The 19,105-nt window shown below is 49.5% G+C and overlaps 1 protein-coding gene across 8 annotated transcripts in view; it reads left to right on the forward strand.

The window, feature by feature from the left end:
* The window catches only part of PKIG (cAMP-dependent protein kinase inhibitor gamma), a 90,503-nt gene that overhangs the window by 68,960 nt on the left and 2,438 nt on the right, over positions 1 to 19,105 (forward strand). For 5 of the 8 annotated variants that reach the window (XM_079126949.1, XM_079126947.1, XM_079126948.1 and 2 more), the window contains one exon: positions 16,894 to 17,067. In XM_079126949.1, coding sequence (XP_078983075.1) covers positions 16,917 to 17,067 — 151 coding nt within the window. In that variant the 5' untranslated portion in view covers positions 16,894 to 16,916. Of the gene's footprint in view, positions 1 to 6,206; positions 6,270 to 12,230; positions 12,532 to 16,893; positions 17,068 to 19,105 lie in introns of all 8 variants that reach the window. The other 3 variants (XM_079126953.1, XM_079126951.1, XM_079126952.1) reach the window with 2 other exon arrangements.

Consider the following 19,105-nt stretch of genomic DNA (forward strand, 5'->3'; position numbering starts at 1 on the left):
TGGTAGAGCGCTTGCCCAGCATTATGAGGCTCTGGGTTCAATCCCAGCACCACCACAAAGGAAAAAAGCCAGACCTGGAAGAGATACCTGCACTCCCATGTTCACTGCAGTATGTCACAATAATGAGAATATGCAAACAACAACCTAAGTGTCCATCAGCAGGTGAGTGGATACAGAAGATGTTGTTTTTTAAAAAAGGAAACCCTGCCATTTGTACCAACATGAATGGGCCTGGAGGACATTATCCTAAGTGAGAAAAGCTAGAAAGAGAAATACTGCACGATTTCACTTCTGTAGAATCTAAAGAAGACACTCAGGTAGAGAAGGGCTGGGCGAGGGTGACATGGGACAATGCAGTCTAAAGGTATAAACCTGCAGTTGTAAGATGAATGAATTCTGGACACCTAATGTAGTGTGGTGCCATAGTTAATAATAACATATTGTGTACTTGAAATTTGCTGAGAAAATTGATCTGAAGTATTCTCACATGAAAAAAAAGTAGCTGTGAGGTGATGGATATGTTAATTAACTTGATTGTGGTAAACATTTCAGTGTGTACACATATCAAACATCATGCCTTGAATATATAAAATTTTTACTTGTAAATTATAACTTAGTGAAGCTGAAAGAATTTTAAAAATCTACCCATTTCACTGGAAGCCATTAATCAAACCCTGTGCTGTTGTGTCAGCCCAAAAGATATGTTTGTAGTTTTCACACGTAAATAAACACTAAGTGCCTTTATGCCAAACCAGGGGCTGGACTTATACATGCAGTGTCTAAATAGGTAGCTCCTGCTGTCATCCTAGTTTTTCACTGAGTAGAAATGAAGGCTCTTGGAAATGACCAACATACCAAAGCTGGAAAGGGGCACAACCAAGTTTCACTAGCTTTTTTTTTTTTTTTTTTTTTAGCTCCACAACTTTTATTTTTTTAACAACACCCAAACTGCTTCTCAAATTTCACCTTCACTTTTTCAGTGATAATAGCTACTATGTTTTATTGTGCATCTTTTTTGAGCCAGGTGTTATATGTTTATTATTTTTGATTCTGATACAACCTTGCACAGAATTATTGTTCCCATTCCACAGATGAAGAACTTGAGGTTCTGGGAGCTTAGGAATCTTGCCTTAACTAAATAGTGGGGCCTGGATTTCCACTGTTTCATCTGAGACCAGAGTGGGCTTTCACTTCTTCCTCTCTCCTTCCTCTAGTCCTTACCTCTCCAGGTTCTTAGAAGGAAACATCTAAACAGGGGAAAAAAAAAAAAAAGAGCAGTATTTTCTTTAATCTCACAACAGTCCCATGAGTTGGGGATTATTGGTGTCTCTATTTTACAAATGAAGAAACAGGCTCAGAGACATGCAGTGATTTGCTTAGCATCACACAGTTAGTAATTAACGGAGCCATGATGCAAACAGCCTCTGATTCACAGTTCACTCCACTCCCACACCCTTTCAGCTCCACCTCCTTCAGTTGGGGTAGAATCTCCAGCCTGTATTTCTTTCTCTGAGTTCTAGTAGTCCCAGGATGTGGGGGACATTTCCAGCTCTTTTCAATGTCCCTCTTACGGTCTACCCTGCCTCCAGCGCCTGTGCTAAGATTCCTCTCCTCTGTTGGCAGAGCAGGGTTCTCATTGGCAGGAAGCTGCCTTGAGGTTAGAACTCCCCAGCTGCTTATCAGTAAGGCCTTTGGGCCTTGCCCTACAGTAGCTTCCCAAGCCACCAGGCTCACATGCTGTTCTGACTCAGGGCCCCTGGGACTCCCCTGGATGCAGATGTTTGCAGTGAGTAGGATGCAGCTATCAGCTCTAGGACTGTTTTTCTGGCCAAGGCTTGTGTAGGAGGGCAAACCTTCTGTTCCAGCCTCTGTGGGAGAATACCAGGGTCATATGCAGCCTAGAACTGGGGTTTTAAGCAGGGGTTTATGGGTAAGCATTAAGGATTCAAGGGTGCCCATAAATACAGGGGCACCTGTAATTTCTGGGCAAAGTGTCCCTAACTTTTCTCAGATTCTTCAATATACCTGTAACCTCTGAAGTTTCAGAATCAGAGAGAGCCCAAAGTGTTGTAGGCTACTGTGTCCTCTTGGACACCCCCAGATGCCAGGCTCTTGAGAGACCACGCAAGGCCTCTGGGTCTTTCTGTTTAGTGGTGAACTGAGGTAAGTTACCTAATGTTACTGAAGCTTACAGCAGTCCCACGGGATGACCCAAAGTCCAGCCGTGAAATTGTACCACGCAGCCCCTGCGTCATCTAACTGAACGTACAGGGCTCTGAATGCAATATGAGCTTTCTGGTTTTTGAGCCCAGAGAGGGGCCACTGTGGGTGACGGGAGTCGCACTAAGAGCTGCAAAGCAGTTTGGCTTGCTGCCGCCAGGCCCCACGCAGTGCCCTGCACGTGCTGCTCATTTAGTCCTCACAGTGCCCTGTAAGCCTGAGGCTGTTGTTTTACACACAGGGAAACTGAGGCATGGAGAGCTTGAGTAACTCACCAGAGATGATCCCAGGCAGAGTCATTCAGTGGTGTCTGACTCAAGCACAGAGCTTAACTTCCAAGCTCTCGGATGAAGTTAAGGACAGTTTTAAGAAAAACTAAAGCATAAGAAGCATGGAGCTGTTTGGTGTAGGGCATACAGCCCTATATTGTGACATGGAGGGCATTGCTGTGGTGTCACAGCTGGCACAAACGGTCATGTTGTGAAATCATTAAGGAGGGTGGTGGGTAATACGTTCACGCACTAGTGCAGTGCATGAGAAGAACGTTCTCCATCATATTCGGACAAGCGTCTTTCACCTTTATTGAGAGAGAGCTCGCAGCAGTTCAGTGGCCTTCGCTATTTTCAGATTGTACGTTCATCGCCACAGTCCACTCCAGCCTGTTTTCATCGCCACAGAGAAATCTGCCTCCTAGCTGTCACCCTAAACCCCCCCCCTCCCCAGTCCGAGGCGGCCACCAGTCCACCTTCTGGCTCTAGATGAGGCCTTGACACCTACGGGATAGGAGTGCGACTCCTGGTGCTCAAGGGCCTCGTTCCCTGGGCATCATTAGACAAACGAAATCTGACTCTAATGTATTTTATAAACGGATTTATTAGCTTAGAAGCTACAAGCTTATCTCCGACATGCCTTAATTTGAGGTTGACACAGGCTAGAGGCAAGTTTTTTTCAGAGTAATTTCCACTTGTCAACGTCTCTCGTCAAGCTGGCTCTGCTCAGCAAGTAGCTGTAAGACGATGCTCGTTTCTCCATTGGCATCAGAACCAGTGGCTCTTCTTTCTGTCACCTGAATCCTGGCGTGGGTTCTCGCTGTGTCTTCTGGCAGGTGTTGATGTGAAGGCACCCACCCACCACTCTTGAAATTCAGGCAACAGCACATGAAGGATCCTGTGGGTCACTTGGAGGACACGAAACTGCACCCTCTCTTGAGTTCTTCCATGTTAGCAAACCCACTGTATGTCCTCCTGACTCATCGATTCCTCCACCCTTGTGGAAAACACTTCCTAGGGGCTGGGGAGGTAGCTCAGTTGGTAGAGTGCTTGCCTTGCAAGCACAAGGCCCTTGATTCGATCCCCAGTACCTCAAAAAAAAAAAAAAAAAGAAAAGAAAAGAAAACACTTCCTGGGCACGATACGCCAGGCAGTGTGTGAAGTGCCCCGAGCCGCTCTGAAAGCGTCTCCAGGTTACACGGTACGGCCCTTATTCCACCAGGGTGGGAGTAGCCATCTGAGATGAGAGAAGCCACAGTGGGAAGGGTCTGGTAACAGGACAGTCCTCTGATAAGGTGCACCAGAGGCAGTGTCATGCACTTCAGGGCAAAGCCATCCCCAGAATGCACCACCCTAAAGAAGGAATGAGGAGATGCAAGTTCAAATCTTGACTCAGCATTAACCAGTTAGAGATCGTGGGTGCTCCACACCACCTTCTGAGCCCTGGACTCCCCACTTTGAGGCTTAAACAATGTGTTTCCTCTAAAAAGTACCTTCAAGGTCATGGCTGAAAACGGTATCTGCTTAGTAACATGGAAAGAATGATTGACAGAATGAAGGAAAGTTTTATAATTTTCAGTGGTAGAGCATAACTAGGAGGTCAGCCAACTAGACCTCTTTTTCTCCCAGTCAGGACCCTCCTGCCACTGCAGCCACTTTGAACTCACCTTTTCCAAGGGCTTCCGCTTCCTCTGATCCTATGGAGACAATATTGCCTTGGAGGCCTTGGGCCTAATAGCCAGCCACTCCTTCACTTTGAATCCAGGTTCCAGTTCATTCTAGCTACGTGTAAAATGGGTCTAATCTACAGAGCCACTATGTAGCTTAAATAAGGTGATACATGAAAAGCGTCTGTCACCAGGTTAAGTATATACATCCTATAAATGTAGCCAATCCCTACTTTATTTGTTTTTCTAAAATTTTAAATAATTCATAGTAATTTTTATTTTTATTGCTATTGCTATTTGTGTGGTCAGGAGCCAGAACTCAGATTGTGTGTGTGTGTGTGTGTGTGTGTGTGTGTGTGTGTGTGTGTGTGTGTGTGTGTGTGTCTGTGTTTGTGTGTATGTGTGTATGTTTTGTTTTGTTGTAGTGTTGGGATCATATCCAGGGCCTCATTCATGTTAGGCAAATGCTTGACCACCGAGCTACACCCCTGGCCCTCAGATGGTTATTTTAATCATTGGGAGAGTGCTGTAGTTCTTAAATTCTTATTTTCTTGGCCAATTGGTTGACGGTTCATTCATTCATTCATAGATTTATTTTTATTGAACTTTTAGAAGTATTGGCTGGCAGTTTTGTGAAGACTCAGTATCAGGAGGGTAGTGACTGAACCAAGGGCTCAGGAATCTTATGTAAACTGTGTTAACATGGGCCAAAGGTACAGGTGACATTTGTGGGTCTGCTTAAGTAGTGACGGTCCCTTACTTGAAACATTGCTATTCCAAGATCCAAGGGAGGTGATTATTTCATTAATTAATTATTTGTTTAATTTTTAAATTTTATTCTGTTTAGTTGTATATGACAGTAGAATATATTTATGCATTTTAATTACTTATTTATGTGGTATTTTTAGGATTCTGAACCCTACTTCTGCCTGGAAGTAGAAAGAATAGGAGAACTTCAACTCAACACAGAAATGTCCCCACCCTTTCTGGTACTGCCCTTGGGCACACAATGTCTGGGCCTATTAGACCCCCTCACTGCTTCTGAGGGGTCACTCACTGTACACTAGAAAGAAGCCTCTGAGAACTGGCACGAAGGGAAGCTTTGAAGGGTTCAGCTGGAAATGCCCGTGAAGGGTAAATCAAAACAAAACCAGAGCAAAACCCGAAGGTGCTTTGTTCCCCAGGTCCCTGCAACGTCAGTCCTCCCGCCCCTCTCCCCTGCTTGCTGTTTCCCAGTCCTGTGGCCTCCGTGTTCATCTTATGGACGCCACGCATGTCCTGCGTGGCTCCCTACTCGCTTCCTTCAGGTCTCTGCACCAGTGTCCCCATGGTCTATTAGAGAGGCTCTCTGTCCTCTCAGTGGAAGATCCCCCTCTCCTGTCTTGTCCTCTGTTTAAGTCAGCTGTTTCATCACTGTGACCAACAGACTTGACAAGAACAATGCAGAAGAGGAAAAGTTTATTTTGGCTATTTCAGAAGTCTCAGTCCATAGACGGCCAACTCTGTAACTCTGGCTTGGAGGTTGTGCAGAACAGCACAGCAGAAGGGCATGGTGTGGGAAAGCAGCTCAGGACATGGCAGTCAGGAAGTGGTGAGAGGTCCACTCACCAGTGACAAAATATAAACCCCAAAGACGTGCCCCCAGTGAACTACCTCCTCCAGCCGCACCCTACCTGCCTATAGTCACCACCTAATGAATCCACGTTATTGGATTAATCCACTGATTAGGTTACAACTTTCATAATCTAATAATTTCACCTCCAAAAATTCTTGCATTGTCTCACACATGAACTTTAGTGGGAAACCACATATCCAAACCATAACATTCCACCTCTGTCCCCCGAAAGCTCATGCTTATCTCACAATTTAATATACATTTCATTCATTTCCAGGAGTCCCCATGGTCTTTACAGTTCCAGGATTACCCAAAAGTCCAAGTGCAAAGTCTCCTGAGACTCAAGGCAAACTCAAAGCAAGAGTCCCTATAAAAATCAAAAGGAAGTTACCTATATCCAGTATATATTGGCACAGAGTAAACATTCCATTCCAGGGAGCAATAGGGGCACAAAATGAAGGGATGGGACCAAAGCAAGACTGAAATCCAGCTGGGCAAGTAAGTCCTATGGCTCCGCATCCATCACCTGGGGCACATGGCATCGTGATGTTCTTTCCAACAGGCTTGTGTAACTCCGCCCCCCTGGCCTTGCTGTTTGTAGCCCACATGACCTCTCTCTTTGCTTGTTTCCTGCTCCATTTCTGCAGTTTTCCTCAGCTGCCATCGGTGGTACTGACATCTCTTAATCTCAGGGGTCTCCATCACAGCTTCAGCTTCCTTCTCACATCCTCTCAGGGGCCACCCCCAGGGACTCCTACACTGCTACACTTTGCCTGGCTTTCCAGGCCTTCTTTTGAAATCTCAGTGGAGGCCTCCATGACCACCTAACTCCAGCATTCTGCATTCCTGCAGAACCAGCACCATGTGGTTGACACCAAGGTCTGCCACCATCTCAAGCAGTAGCCAAGCCTCCTGGAACCACAGCTGCAGCAGCCTCTGAATGCTGTAGTGGATAAGCATGGTAAAACTACCCCTAGGCAAGCAGGGTGCCCCCCTGGTCTTTTCCCAAAGGAATGTTTACTTTTACAGGTTGAGCCTAAGATGGGTGTGGTCTTGTCAATTCCTGAGATGCCCTTTTTCTTTCCTTTTTCTTCAGTGGCTGAGATCTCTTTAACAGCCACTCCTTTTTTAGCCACAGTTTTACTTACACTGTTTTTGGTACCCAGGAATGCTTCACCACTGAGCTACATTACATACCCAACCCTGTTTATTTTTTATTTTGAGACAAGGTCTCACTAAGTTGCTTAGGGCCTTGCCAAGTTGCTGGGGCTTTCCTTGAACTTGCAGTCTTCCTGCCTCTGCCTCCTGAGTTGCTGAGATTACAAGTGTGTGCCACCATGCCTGACTTCACATGCACTTTTTTGGCCACACTGCAAGTTTTCAGATCTATCTGCCCTGCTTTCTGCTCCCAATTATCACAGTAAAGTTGGCTAAAAGCCACCAGCAATATTCCTGCCACTGTGTGAATACTATGCTAACTTGAAATTACTTCTGCCAGAATAATTACTCCATCACCTTTAAATTCACAAAGTCTCAGAACACAGACAAAATGTAAATAGGCTTTTTTGCTAGAAAGTAATATGAATAGCCCCTAGTCCAATTTCCGATAGGGTCCTCTTTCTCTGAAACCCATGAGCTCAGTCTTTACTGTCCACCAAGCTTTTTAAGATTTTTGAAGTTTTTAAAGATTTATATACAAAACACTGAAGTGGTCTTTCCCATCAGCTGCGTGGGTTGTGTTACTCTACCTTCAGTAATAGGCTGACAAGAGCTGTGGTCCTGAGCTAGTGTCTCACACACACCCATCCCCACCTGTCATTAAAAGAACCACTGGAAAAAGTTACAAGTCCCATCACACCACCTGTGAAGAGTTAGAATTTTTGAGTTGATCTCCCTCACTAGGCCCTGAATTTTCCTTCAGGACTTGGCTTATATCCATGGTATCTGTCCTAAGCCTGGTACTGATTGGGTGATCGGTAAAATTTTGTTGAATGAATTAATATTAAAGAAATAATATGTGCTTTTTGTTCTCCACACTACATTTTGAGGATACTTTTTATAGAATTCTAGAGGAACTAGAGAGGAAGCCCTGAGATGGAAGGAACTAGAGATTGCTCTAGTTATCCACTGCTGTATAACACGTTGCCCCCATGGTATAAAACAAGAGCAGTAGTTGACTCGCTCTCTTGGTTTCTGTGGGTTAGGAGTTTGGGCACAGCTGGGTGATTCTGGCTTGAATCTCTCATGCAATCACAGAGCAGCGAGGGCCTAGCCAGGCTGGCCAGCTGTGTCCCTCTCCAAGCTGGCTTAGACCCAGCTGCGTGATCACCTCAGGGGCTAGTTGGCACTTCCTCACAGCATGGCAGCCTCAGATTTCCAGTATGCAACTGAGCCTCCACAGGCAGGTGTCCCACAGGAGAGTCAGGTGGAAGCTTCACTTTAGAAGCCACACAGCAACACTCATGTTGCTTTGTATTTGTTAGAAATTAGTCAGGGTCTGGGCTATAGTTCAATGGTAGAGTATTTTCCTAGCATGATCAGGGCCCTGGCACCAGTCCCTAGTACCCAGGGGAAAAAAGAAGAACAAGCTATATTAAGTCCAGCTCGTTCAAGAAGATTCAAATTAGCCTCCACTCTTGACAGGAGGAGTAACAATTTTATAGATATGTTTCAAAGCCACCACAGAGATGGCAGTTTAACCCTTCGTTCATACTCGAACCCCTGAGGTTGGAGGGGAAGAACCTTGCCCTGTGGCACTTGGCCTGGCTAGAGCTCAGCCTGGCCCCTGGGCTTCTGGCAGGCCCACTTGGAAGTGATCTCATGTTCCCTTCCTGCCCCTCCCTTCACAATAGATGAAGGCCACTCTCTGGAAACTGCTTTGTAGGTGAGTCCCCACCAAACTTAGATAACATGTAAAATGGCAGCAGGCCTGAGGAGACCCAGCATGCCTGGCCACCAAGCAGTAGTCCAGTGGCACTACTCCTCGTTCCGGAGACCTCCACAGAAGCACACTGTCATGGAGGAAAGTTTGTGTCATGGTTCCAGTCCCCAGACCTATATAAAATAATAACCTGTCCTGCCACAGGAGATAGCTGAGCTGAGAGTTTTAAAATGTGTACCTCGAAATAATTGTTTTATTGCTGTGAAGTTTGATTCCAAAAAATAGAATTTGGTGGCAGAATTCATAGACTGAACCTAGCATCACCAGGTTTACTCCAACTGCAAATCCAGTGTGGAAATTTTGCATCAGTGAGCAAACTGCCTTTGTGTTTTTGTTTTTGTTGTTGTTGTTGTTGTTGTCTTTGTTTTTTCTTTTTGCCAACATTGTAGAAAGTTTTCAAGGAACTTCCTTGCTTCCTTGCCCTTTCTTCAGAGATGTCTTATGAGGCTGTGGACTGTGGGGAAAGAACGGGAGATAGGGGAAAGTACATGTTTTAACAAGCCCTCGCTGGATGCCAACACCACGCCAGCTCAGTCCTGTGCTTTGTAGCCTAAGAGGACGGTCTTAGTCCCGCCCCACACTCTGTGTGTGCAACCTCAACAAGCTGCTAAGCTCACTGAGCCTCAGCAGCCTCTTCTATGAAACAGCAGTAATGATACTTTCTGTTTTGTTGTGTTAGTGTAAAATTAAAAGAGAGAATGGCCGTAAGATGCTCGGCACAGCCTGGCATGGAGTAGGCCTCCATAGAGGTGGGCTCTCCTTAACCCCACAGCCACGGTTAAGGCAGTTGTAAGCACCCCCACTTCACAAGCTGCATCAGTGGTCAGGTGAGTTGCCCAGCAGCCCTGGGCCGTAGCTATGGGGATAGAAGTCGAGACTCTAAAGCCCTTGCTGTGTCCACCCTGTTAGCCTCCTTGACCTGCAGCAGTGGTGGACAGAGGAACTCTGGAGGCCTCAGGCCCTGCCAGTGCTAGAGTAGGAACATTTGAAGACCCAGCTGGATTTCTGTGTATCCACCAGGCTTTGCAGAGAGCAGGATGGTAGAGAATGTTAGAGGCAGGGGGAGTAGTCTAGAGGCCTTGAGGTCAGGAATTAAATTAGGTATAGCCAGGTGTGGTGCTGCACACTGTAATCACAGCAGTTCAGGAGGCTGAGACAGGAGGCAAGCCTCCTGTTTGAGTCCAGCCTCAGCAACTAAGTGAGGGCCTAAGCAACTTAGCAAGACCTTTTTTCAAAATGAAGAATGAAGAGTGCTGGGGATATGACTCAGTGGTTAAGTGTTCCTGGGTTCAGCGTATTTATTACCTAAATAAATATATAAATAAATAAATGTTTGCAGAATTAAAGAGAGATCAGTATGGACAGATCAAAATGCGCCAAGAAGAAAGGAAATGAGAGGAAGGAGTAGAGGGAGGTAGGGCCAGATCAGCGTGGGGCTTCCGGGGCTGGCTTAAGGGGTTTGGAGTTTGCTCAGCGTGGAGTAGAAGAGCGTCAGCGGTTGAATGAAGCAGGGGTATCACATGGCCGCATTTTTGTTGAGAACACAGTTCTGGCACTGTGTCACTGAGGGTGAGAGAAGCAGGACCGCAATGAGGGGCTCTGCAGGGCCTGGTGGTACCCATGGAGGGGAGAGGGGGCAGATCCTAGCTCTGTTTTCCAAGTAGGAAGGGCAGGACCTGGTGACAGACTGAATTGTATGTGGGTGGTGGATCCAAGTCCCAGCGCCAGCAGCCTGGGCGGTTGGCCGTGCCTTCGCTGAGCTGGGGAGGGCTGGAGCAGGGAAGGCTGGGCTTGACAGGTGGAGCTGATGACGTAGCCCAGCGCCACACAGCGGGGGCTGAGAGCCACAAATCCAGAGTCTTGAGAGAGTCTTGGGGTTCTTGGGGGTCACCAGCATACACTAGGGAAAGGATAAGAACCCCTGGGAGCCCACAGGGGACAGGACTGTGGTCCTGGGGGAGGGGCTCTGACAGGAAGGTCCCAAGAGGAGGAGGCAGCTGGGTAGCAACCAGAGAGGCTGGAGGGAGGCCAGAGGGTGTGGTGTCTGGTAGCCCTCAAGAAGTCTGAGAAGAAGTCAGTCAGAAGGGGACAGACAGGTGGCTATGGGGCCTGGCAACGTGGAAGCCACCAAGAACCTCATCTGGCTCTGGCACCTGACTTCCCTTCCCACCACACTGCCCCGCAAAGCAGCACTCACCATCACCTGCCCGGCCTGCCTGTGGGACTCTGGGCCTTCGAGGTGTGGAGGCCAGAGCCCAGCTGGCTGCCTCACCCATGGCCACTCTTTGAATGGGCATCAGGCCCTGCACTGGCAGGAGACAGCCTCCTCTCTGGTGGTGCTATGCTGCATGTGTCCCTAGGGCACTGGAAAGAGCTTTGGTCCCAGCTGCCAGCAAGCGGAACATGGCAGCAGCCAGCCGCCCCGCCCACCCTGGCTACTCGAGTGCGCTCGTTTGGGCCCTGCTTCTTCCACCCCTCGCAGTGCCTCTTTGGTTCTGGCCTCCTGTCCCAGAAAAAAGCCACTGCTCTTTTTGAATTTGGGGAAGGCTGGTTCAGTAGACCCTGGTGTCACCCTCGGGTGTCACAGCCTGTTCTTAGAGAAGCCTTACAGAGCATTTGCCCATTCAGAGGAGGCCTCTGTCACAGGACCAACTCTCCCTCCTGTGCTGTGTCCTCTGCAAAGTCTGCTTGCTTTTTCTATGGTTTCTGCAGATATGTAACTTAAAAAAAAAAAAAAAAAAAAAAAAAAAAAAAAAAAAAAAACAGGAAATGACCTTTGAAGTATATTTGGAAAACAATTTGGAAGTGTAATGGAATCTGCCTGAGCAGTGTGGACTACTCGCTCAGGCTTGGAACAGACTATGTAGCTCTTGGCAGAGTCCGGGGTCGCTTCAGTTTACAAAGCTGGGGAGAATAGTAGAGCCCAAGGGAACAGTGGCTTCCTGTGGGGAAGCCTGACATGCCAGAGTGAGCACCTGCAGGACCTGGAGAGCAGGGGTGCAGGGCACCGTACCTCTCCTCCCATCCTGGGCCTTCAGTCAGATGCCCCACCGGCATCCTGACCCCACAAAGGCCCCCTCCTCCTGGGGATGAGGAAGAGAGAGCTGGCTTTCTCAGCAGTCTGGGGGGCTCAAGCTGAGGTGGGAGGTTATCAGCCTTGTTGGCTCTGGCCTCTGCCTGGATTGGCCCCTGGCTCTCACTCCACCTTTTCTGTCATTTTAGCTCAAAGCCACCTCCTCAAGGAGGCCTTCCCTGACTATGCCACCTTTAACCAAACCATCCAGGAGCAGAGAACCCGCTCCTGTCCTTCGTGGCACGCGTCATAATCTCCCTGATGGATTAATTTACTTGTTCTGTGCCGCCTTCTAGCATCAGATTGCACATGTCTTGTTTGGTCTCTGGAGTGTACCTCACACTTGGCACAGCGCCTGGCATGCAGAAGATGCTGGTGACAATGAATGAATGAAACGTCGGGGCTGGAGGAGACTTAAAGCTCACACTCAGTCTTCCTCATTCAGATGCAGGGAAGGAAGCTGGGCGAGGGGGGGTCTCAGCAGTGGGAGGCACTGAGAAGGATCTGTAGGATCTGGCCTCAGTTGCCGCTTTAGCAGAGAACAGAATGACACATCAGAAGGACAGTTTTACCAGTCACTCACCCTCAAGTGGCCCAGACTACTGTTTTGTTAATCGCGTGCTTCCACCTACTTCATCGGGCTCTGGAAGATCATTGTCTCCTGGCGTCTCATGAGCCACAGGCATTGCTCTGCCCCAGGTTGCTGAGGTGAAGGGAGTTGTCCAGGTCTCCCAACTGGTGAACAGGTGAGTAGCACAGACTGAAGGAACCAGCTCCTGTTTGTCACCCTCATGTCACAAGTAAACCCATACAAAACGCCATGGATGGGAGTACCATGAAACCGAGCTCCCCCCACACGTCTGACGGGAACAGCTGTGCTTTGCACCTGTCCGTTCATAACCCAGGTGTTGCCCCTGAGACCACGTGGAAAGGCGGTTAGGCCTGGAGGGCCCTGCCTTGTGAATGGGATTAGATGCCCCTTTGAAAGGCTTGATGGGGGGGGGGGGGGTGCTTCTTCTGTCACTTCTGCCTGCCTCTGCCATGCAAGGGCACAGTGTCCCTCCCCGCTAGAGGACCCAGCAATCAAGGCAGCATCTTGGAAGTAGAGCACAGCCCTCACCAGATGCCAGCATCTTGATCTTGGGCTTCCCAGCCTTCAGAACTGTGAGAAAGAAATACCTATTCTGTTTGCGTGTGTGCGTGTGTGTGTGTGTGTGTGTGTTTTGGTACCAGGGATTTGAACCCACAGGTACTTAACCACTAAGCCACATCCCATCCTTTTTTGTATTTTATTTAGAGACAGGGTTTTGCTGAGTTGCTTAGGACCTCGCTAAATTGCTGAGGCTGGCTTTGAACTCTCAATCCTCCTGCCTCAGTCTCCCGAGCTGCTGGGATGACAGGCATGTGCCACCAGGCCTGGCTGAAATTCCTGTTCTTTATAAATTACTCAACCTCAGATATTTTGTTATAGGGGCACAAAATGGACCAAGGAAGGACTTTTTAAAAGTCCATCATTAGGGAAGAAATGGAATTGGTCTATGGCAGAGAGACAACAAAATATCATGTAGCCAATAGAAAGACCAATCTAGTTCTTTAAGGACTTTGGGTTTGTTTCCAGTGTTTTGATATAATCATGGTTACAGTGGTTTCAAGGTCATTTGAGATTGTTTCTAAGACATATTTTCAATTGAAAAAAGCAAGATAGAAAATAAAATTTTGTTTTCTATAAAAGAAAAAGGAAGGGAAGAAAAGCAGGAAGGAGTTTGGATATTGCATAGCCTGTCTCTGGAAGGACCCAAGAAAGTGCTCGCCTTGGGGAGGGCATCTGGGTAGACTGGGAGGATTCTGAATACTTGTCTTTCCTCTTGTACCTCTTGAGCTATATGCCACATTCACACATGGTCAAAAATTATTTTGGGGCTGAGGTTGTAATGGTAGAGCACTTGCCTAGTGTGCGTGAGGAGGTCCTGGGTTTAGTCCCTCCAGATCCACAAAAATAAATAATAAATAAATTGGTTGATTGATTTACAATTACATGAGTGCTTTTATTTAAAAATTTAAATATAAAAGATTTAAAAATCACTCAATGTAAATATTAATATATGTGATTGTATAATTGAGATTTTTTCATTTGATAATATATGTGAACATTTCCTCATATCTTTAAAAAATATTGCTGGGCATGATGGCACATACTTGTAATCCCAGTAGCTCGAAAGCCTGAGGCAGGAGGATTGAACATTTAAGGCCAGCCTCAGCAACTTATCGGGTCCCTAAGTAACTTAGTGAGACCCTGTCTCAAAATAAAAAATAAAAAGGGCTGAGGATGTGGCTCAATGGTTGAGCACCCCTGGATTTAATCCCTGTTACAAAAAAAAAAAAAAAAAAATCACTAACATCATAGTACCTGAATGGTACTTCATTTGAATATAAATTAGCATATTTATATATTTCTTCATCATCCATTTAGTTGTTCTGCTATTTTAAATAATACAACAATGAACATATTTGTACATTTATTTTCATGCACAATTTGAATTGTTTTCTTATAATAAATGATTATAAACTGACTTAGTGGCTCAAGGATATGAAGAAGTTTGGGGTTTCTTGATTCCTGTCATTAAGCCACTAAGAAGTCCTTGGTGGTTTATATTCTAAATGACAGGATTTGAGAATGACCATTTGCTTTGTGTGAGGTCCTGAATTTCAACCCCAGCACCACCAAACCAAGCCAAACCCCAGAAACGAGAAGGACCATTTACTGGCACAGCGTCCCACTCTGTGGATTCTTTCTTCTATTTTCCCATTTGCTGTTGCCTTTACCGAGCAGAGTGTGAGCCCAGAACAGAGCGTGGGAGAGCTGAGATGATGTGCGGGCACTTTGGAGTGGCGGGCTCTGGCCAGCCGGATGGGGCGGGCTGGCTCCATGGGCATGTTCCAGGACTGGGCCTTGAGCTTGTCCCAGTGCACTCTCCCTGCTGGATGGCAGCTTTCTGCCCTGGGCAGCGTGTAAGGTCAGGTAGGGCAAGGGCAAGGGCAAAGCCCAGGGTGTCTGTGGCAGAGTGAGGCCAGTCTTTTAGATGAGCCTGTAATGCCACCCCACGGTGTCACATCTTGGAGACAGCAGACAAGAACAGCAGCATGGCACGCTGGGGGAGTCATTCCATCACCCCCAGAGGCAGAGAGGGTGATGGATGCATGGATGGATAGACAGCCAAGATGGAACCCTGAGAACAGCTGCTCTTCCCCAGGTGCTATGTGGAGGATGCGGGGACAGAGCAGCTGGAGCACAGCTGCCGGGACTGGGCCTGTCACTGTGCGTGGTAAAAAACTTTTGGGGACAGAGTGGCCTGCCAGGGTCAGACCCTTCCCATGAGCAGCAGGTACAAAGGAAGGAGAGCCTAGGCCCCTGGGTCTGCCTGAGGCCCTTCCCAGTCAGGCTTGTACACTTAACTGAGAGCACTATGCCGGCCATTAAGTGAGGCCCACAAAGCGTAAATGCCTGGTGACATTACCTGTGCTGTCATTAGCATCATCCCCATAATTCATGCTGGTTGTTATTGCTGTTATCCCAACGGGCCATTCTGATCTGAACCTTCGAGCACTTTCCCTAGAGGGAGAGGGCTCCAGTGAAACTGTGGCCTATGGAAGTAACTGCCCCTGGGAATTCCTTTAGCTGAGCTCCACCCCCGGACAGCGCTCAGAGCAGCGAAGAAAGGCATGCAGGGCGCGCCATCTTCTGGAGAGAGGGGGAATCGCCTTACACAGAATTTTGTCCCTGCCTTTCTTTTACAGGTGGGGAACCAGAGGCCCAGAGAGGGTTGGGGTCTTTGTTCCAAAGAATAGACAATAAAACACAGTGTCTACTATGATCCCGAGATAATTCTATTTCTTTGGAGGCATGTTTCAAACCCAGGGCCTGTGCTTGCTAGGCAGGCGCTCTGCCTCAGCTCCATCCCCAGCCCCCCAAATGCCTCTTAAACGTATGTAGCTCTTCTTTACACCCGAGATTCTCTTCTTTTCACTCTCTAGGCTGTTCTCGACCACCAGGGCTGCTGCTCCCCTCTCAGTAGTAACAGTTTCTACTCTCACGTCTTCCCTCCCTTCCTGCCCCATCTCTCTTCTGAGCGCCAGCCCCTTTGGCCCTTGTGCCTGCAGGTCCTCTCCCCTCGGAGGGCTCACAGGTAATACGGGGTTAGCATGGTCAGCGGGGGCTCCCAGCCTCAGCCGCCTCCACTCCACAGATGCTCCTTGTTGTTCCCTAGTTGGTAAGCCCCGCTCCGTCACTTGCATATGCATATGAAACTAAGTTCCTCGTCAAACAATAAGGATTATTGATTTGACCTCCAATTTACACCTCAAGTCTACCTCGGCACCACCATGCGCCACCACCGGCCGTACCTGAACTCCACGCAAGTCTCCTCGCTTCCTCCCTTCCGGGCCCAGCTCCAGAGAGAACCCCGAGTCGTCTTTGAAAATGCAGAGCTAAGCCTTCATAACCTGGCCCAGACTCCTCAGGGCCCCAGTTCCAGATGTGGTCTGACCCTGCCCGTCCCAGCAGTGTCCTCTGTCCGCTGCCCCACCCTTCTCCAGCCGGCTGGCTCTGCTCTTCAGCCCGACGCCCTCCTTCCTCAGCCTCCACGTGCTGCTCCCTTCTCTGTATCGCTCTCCCCACTCACTCTTCATCTAAGTGCTTGCTCACCCTTGGGTCTCAGCTAAAATGTCACTTTGCCAACTCCAGCCTTGCTCAGGCCCTGGCAGCCACTTCAGCACCCTGCGTTCTCCCTTGCTGTCCTGATGTAGGTACCAGGTCGTTTGATGCCACCTCTGGTAGAGGGCAGGGACCATGGCCAACTTGTTTGCTGCTATATCAGCAGCACCTAGCCAGTGCCTGGCACACGATATTGATAAACGTGTAGGTGTGTATCAGTAAGTTTCCTTGGAGTAAAGACTGTTCTTTGAGATGGTGGTGGTGGTTGTCTGGGTGTGGGGTTACAGGTGGCTGGTTTTGTTCTTTGATTTTCTGTGCTTTCTGCTCTGTCTGCAGTGACCAAGGCAGTAGCTGCCATCTTGCCTCACCTCTGCCCTCCTGCCCCCTGTCCCCACAGGCCTGAGGAGCAATGCAACAGGCATGATGGAGGTCGAGTCCTCCTACTCGGACTTCATCTCCTGTGACCGGACGGGCCGTCGGAACGCTGTCCCTGACATCCAGGGCGACTCGGAGGCTGTGAGCGTGCGGAAGCTGGCTGCAGACATGGGCGAGCTGGCACTGGAAGGGGCAGGTCAGAGCCAGTGGTCCTGGCAGGGGAGAGGGCTGCCACTCGTGTCGTAGACTGCCCTCTTCCTCAGAGAAGCAGCTGCGTTCCAATCAGGCCTGGCTCCCAGTCAGCGGCAGAGAGACCAGCCAGTCTCTGGGTTGGCAGGTGCCAGCATCTTAGGCCCCAGGGACTCTGGCCAGGCATCCAGGACACTTCTCCCTCTCCCCAGGCCACTCACAGGTCCTGTCACTTCTCCTCCAAGGTACATGCCAGCTCCGTCCACTGGGCCCTGGCCACTCCCCACCCTTTCCAGCCTCTCTGTACCCCCCGCCCCCCGCCTCACCCTGCAGCCAGCCGGGCTCCTTCTAACCGATTCCTCCCCTCTCCTGGTGCCGGGGCTGCTGTCCTCCACGCTTGGGTCCAGGCTCAGATGGCAGATGCTCTAAGAGGCTCCCCTGACAGCTAAGGCCTCCCTCCCCGGCCACGTGACTCCTAACTCTCAGCAAGGTCTCATTTGTTGTCCGAGCTCTGGGACAGCAGGGGCCTGTTCTGTCTGGCACTTAGCAGGTGCCTTTAACCACAGGCCAAGGAAGCCCAGAGGAAAGGTCACATATACCGTTCACATGTGGCCTGGGACACTGCTCTCCTCTGCTTCTCCCTCCGTCTTCCCAGAGAACCCTGCTCGGCTTAGGTCCACCTGTTTGCTCTGGGCCCTTCTGGGAAGCCTGCCCTGGCCCCTGCCCTGGCCAGGGCCCATTCCTGTGAGAAAGGCTTCCATAGCACCTCCTGAGGCCGAGATCACGTCTGTCACATCACTTCCCACACGGCATTGGAGCTTTGGGTGTCTGCACCCACCTCCCTGGGGCAATAGGATGGTCAGGAGGACCCCTGCTGGCTGCAGGGGCAGGGGTGGGAACAGGGAGGCAGGGAGGCAGCCATACCTGGCCTTGCTCTGTAGAACCCCAGTGTAGAGTTCTTGGTCCTTACTGCCCAGAAGTGACCTACAAGGACAAAACAGTGGGCAGGAACCCAACTCTCATGTTATAGTTGAGCAAACCAAGGCCCAGAGAAGTTGGGTGGCCTGCTCAGGGTCACCCGTAAGTTAATATAGTTAGCACGTTGAAAGTCTTTGTACCTCAAGTGAGAGGCCTGGACCCCCACCCCGCCTCCTGGGTGAAGGTCTGCGGCTCTCCCTCATGGTGTAGCCCAGACGCCTCACCCAGGTATGGACACCGCCTCAGCTGCCACCCTGTGCCCCTCTCCAGCCTCTGTTCTCATTTCCTGTCTTGCGGGCAGCCTGTCATCCCAGCAGAGCGCTGTACTGCTCGTTTTCAAAACCGCCCCATCTGCTCCCCTGTCTAGTTCTTCCTTCCTCCCCTGCTGCTGCTTCCCATTTTGGAGACACCTGCTCTGCTGAGAGGCCTTGCCTGACCACGTCCACCTCAGAGGGAGGCCCCTCTCATCCGGCCAGTCTCCTTAGATCCCGTACCACAGTTCCCACCCCCCAACACACACCCGGACCAAGCTGCTCCAGCATGTCTGTCGCGTGTCCTCTGTGCCTGGCAGTGGTTAGCACGTGGGACATGCTTACTCAATAGCTGCTCACTGCCAACTGAATGGACAGTATGCTCAACTGTCATCCTGGGCACGTTGCCAGGGGCTCCCTAAACGCTTCTGTGTCCTCCCCCTCAGCTCTGATAGATTTCGTCTCCCTCTGCCCCCCGCCCCCCATTCCAGCCATTGCGGCTGCTCTTCCATGCACCAGGTCCTTCTAACATGCTCTGCACTGCCTGACTCAGTTTCCTCGAAGTGTCTGGGTCCTCTAAGTGTATGACATGTGCCTACCAGGGTGGCTGGCCTTTGAGAAGGAGACAGGGCAAAACAGTGTAAGGACATGAAGCACTCACAGTGGAGTCCAGGCAATCGGGGCTGCCAAGGCCCCTAAGGAGGCCTACGGTGAGCAGCAGCATCAGGCAGGTCTGCACTGAGCTCAGGCTAGCAGCTCACGGAGTCAGAGGTCAGGGCTCCAAGTGCTGCTGAGAGGTTCTGACCCAACAGGCCC

This window comes from Sciurus vulgaris, assembly GCF_902686455.1.
Source record: "Sciurus vulgaris genome assembly, chromosome: 2".
NCBI lineage: Eukaryota > Metazoa > Chordata > Mammalia > Rodentia > Sciuridae > Sciurus > Sciurus vulgaris.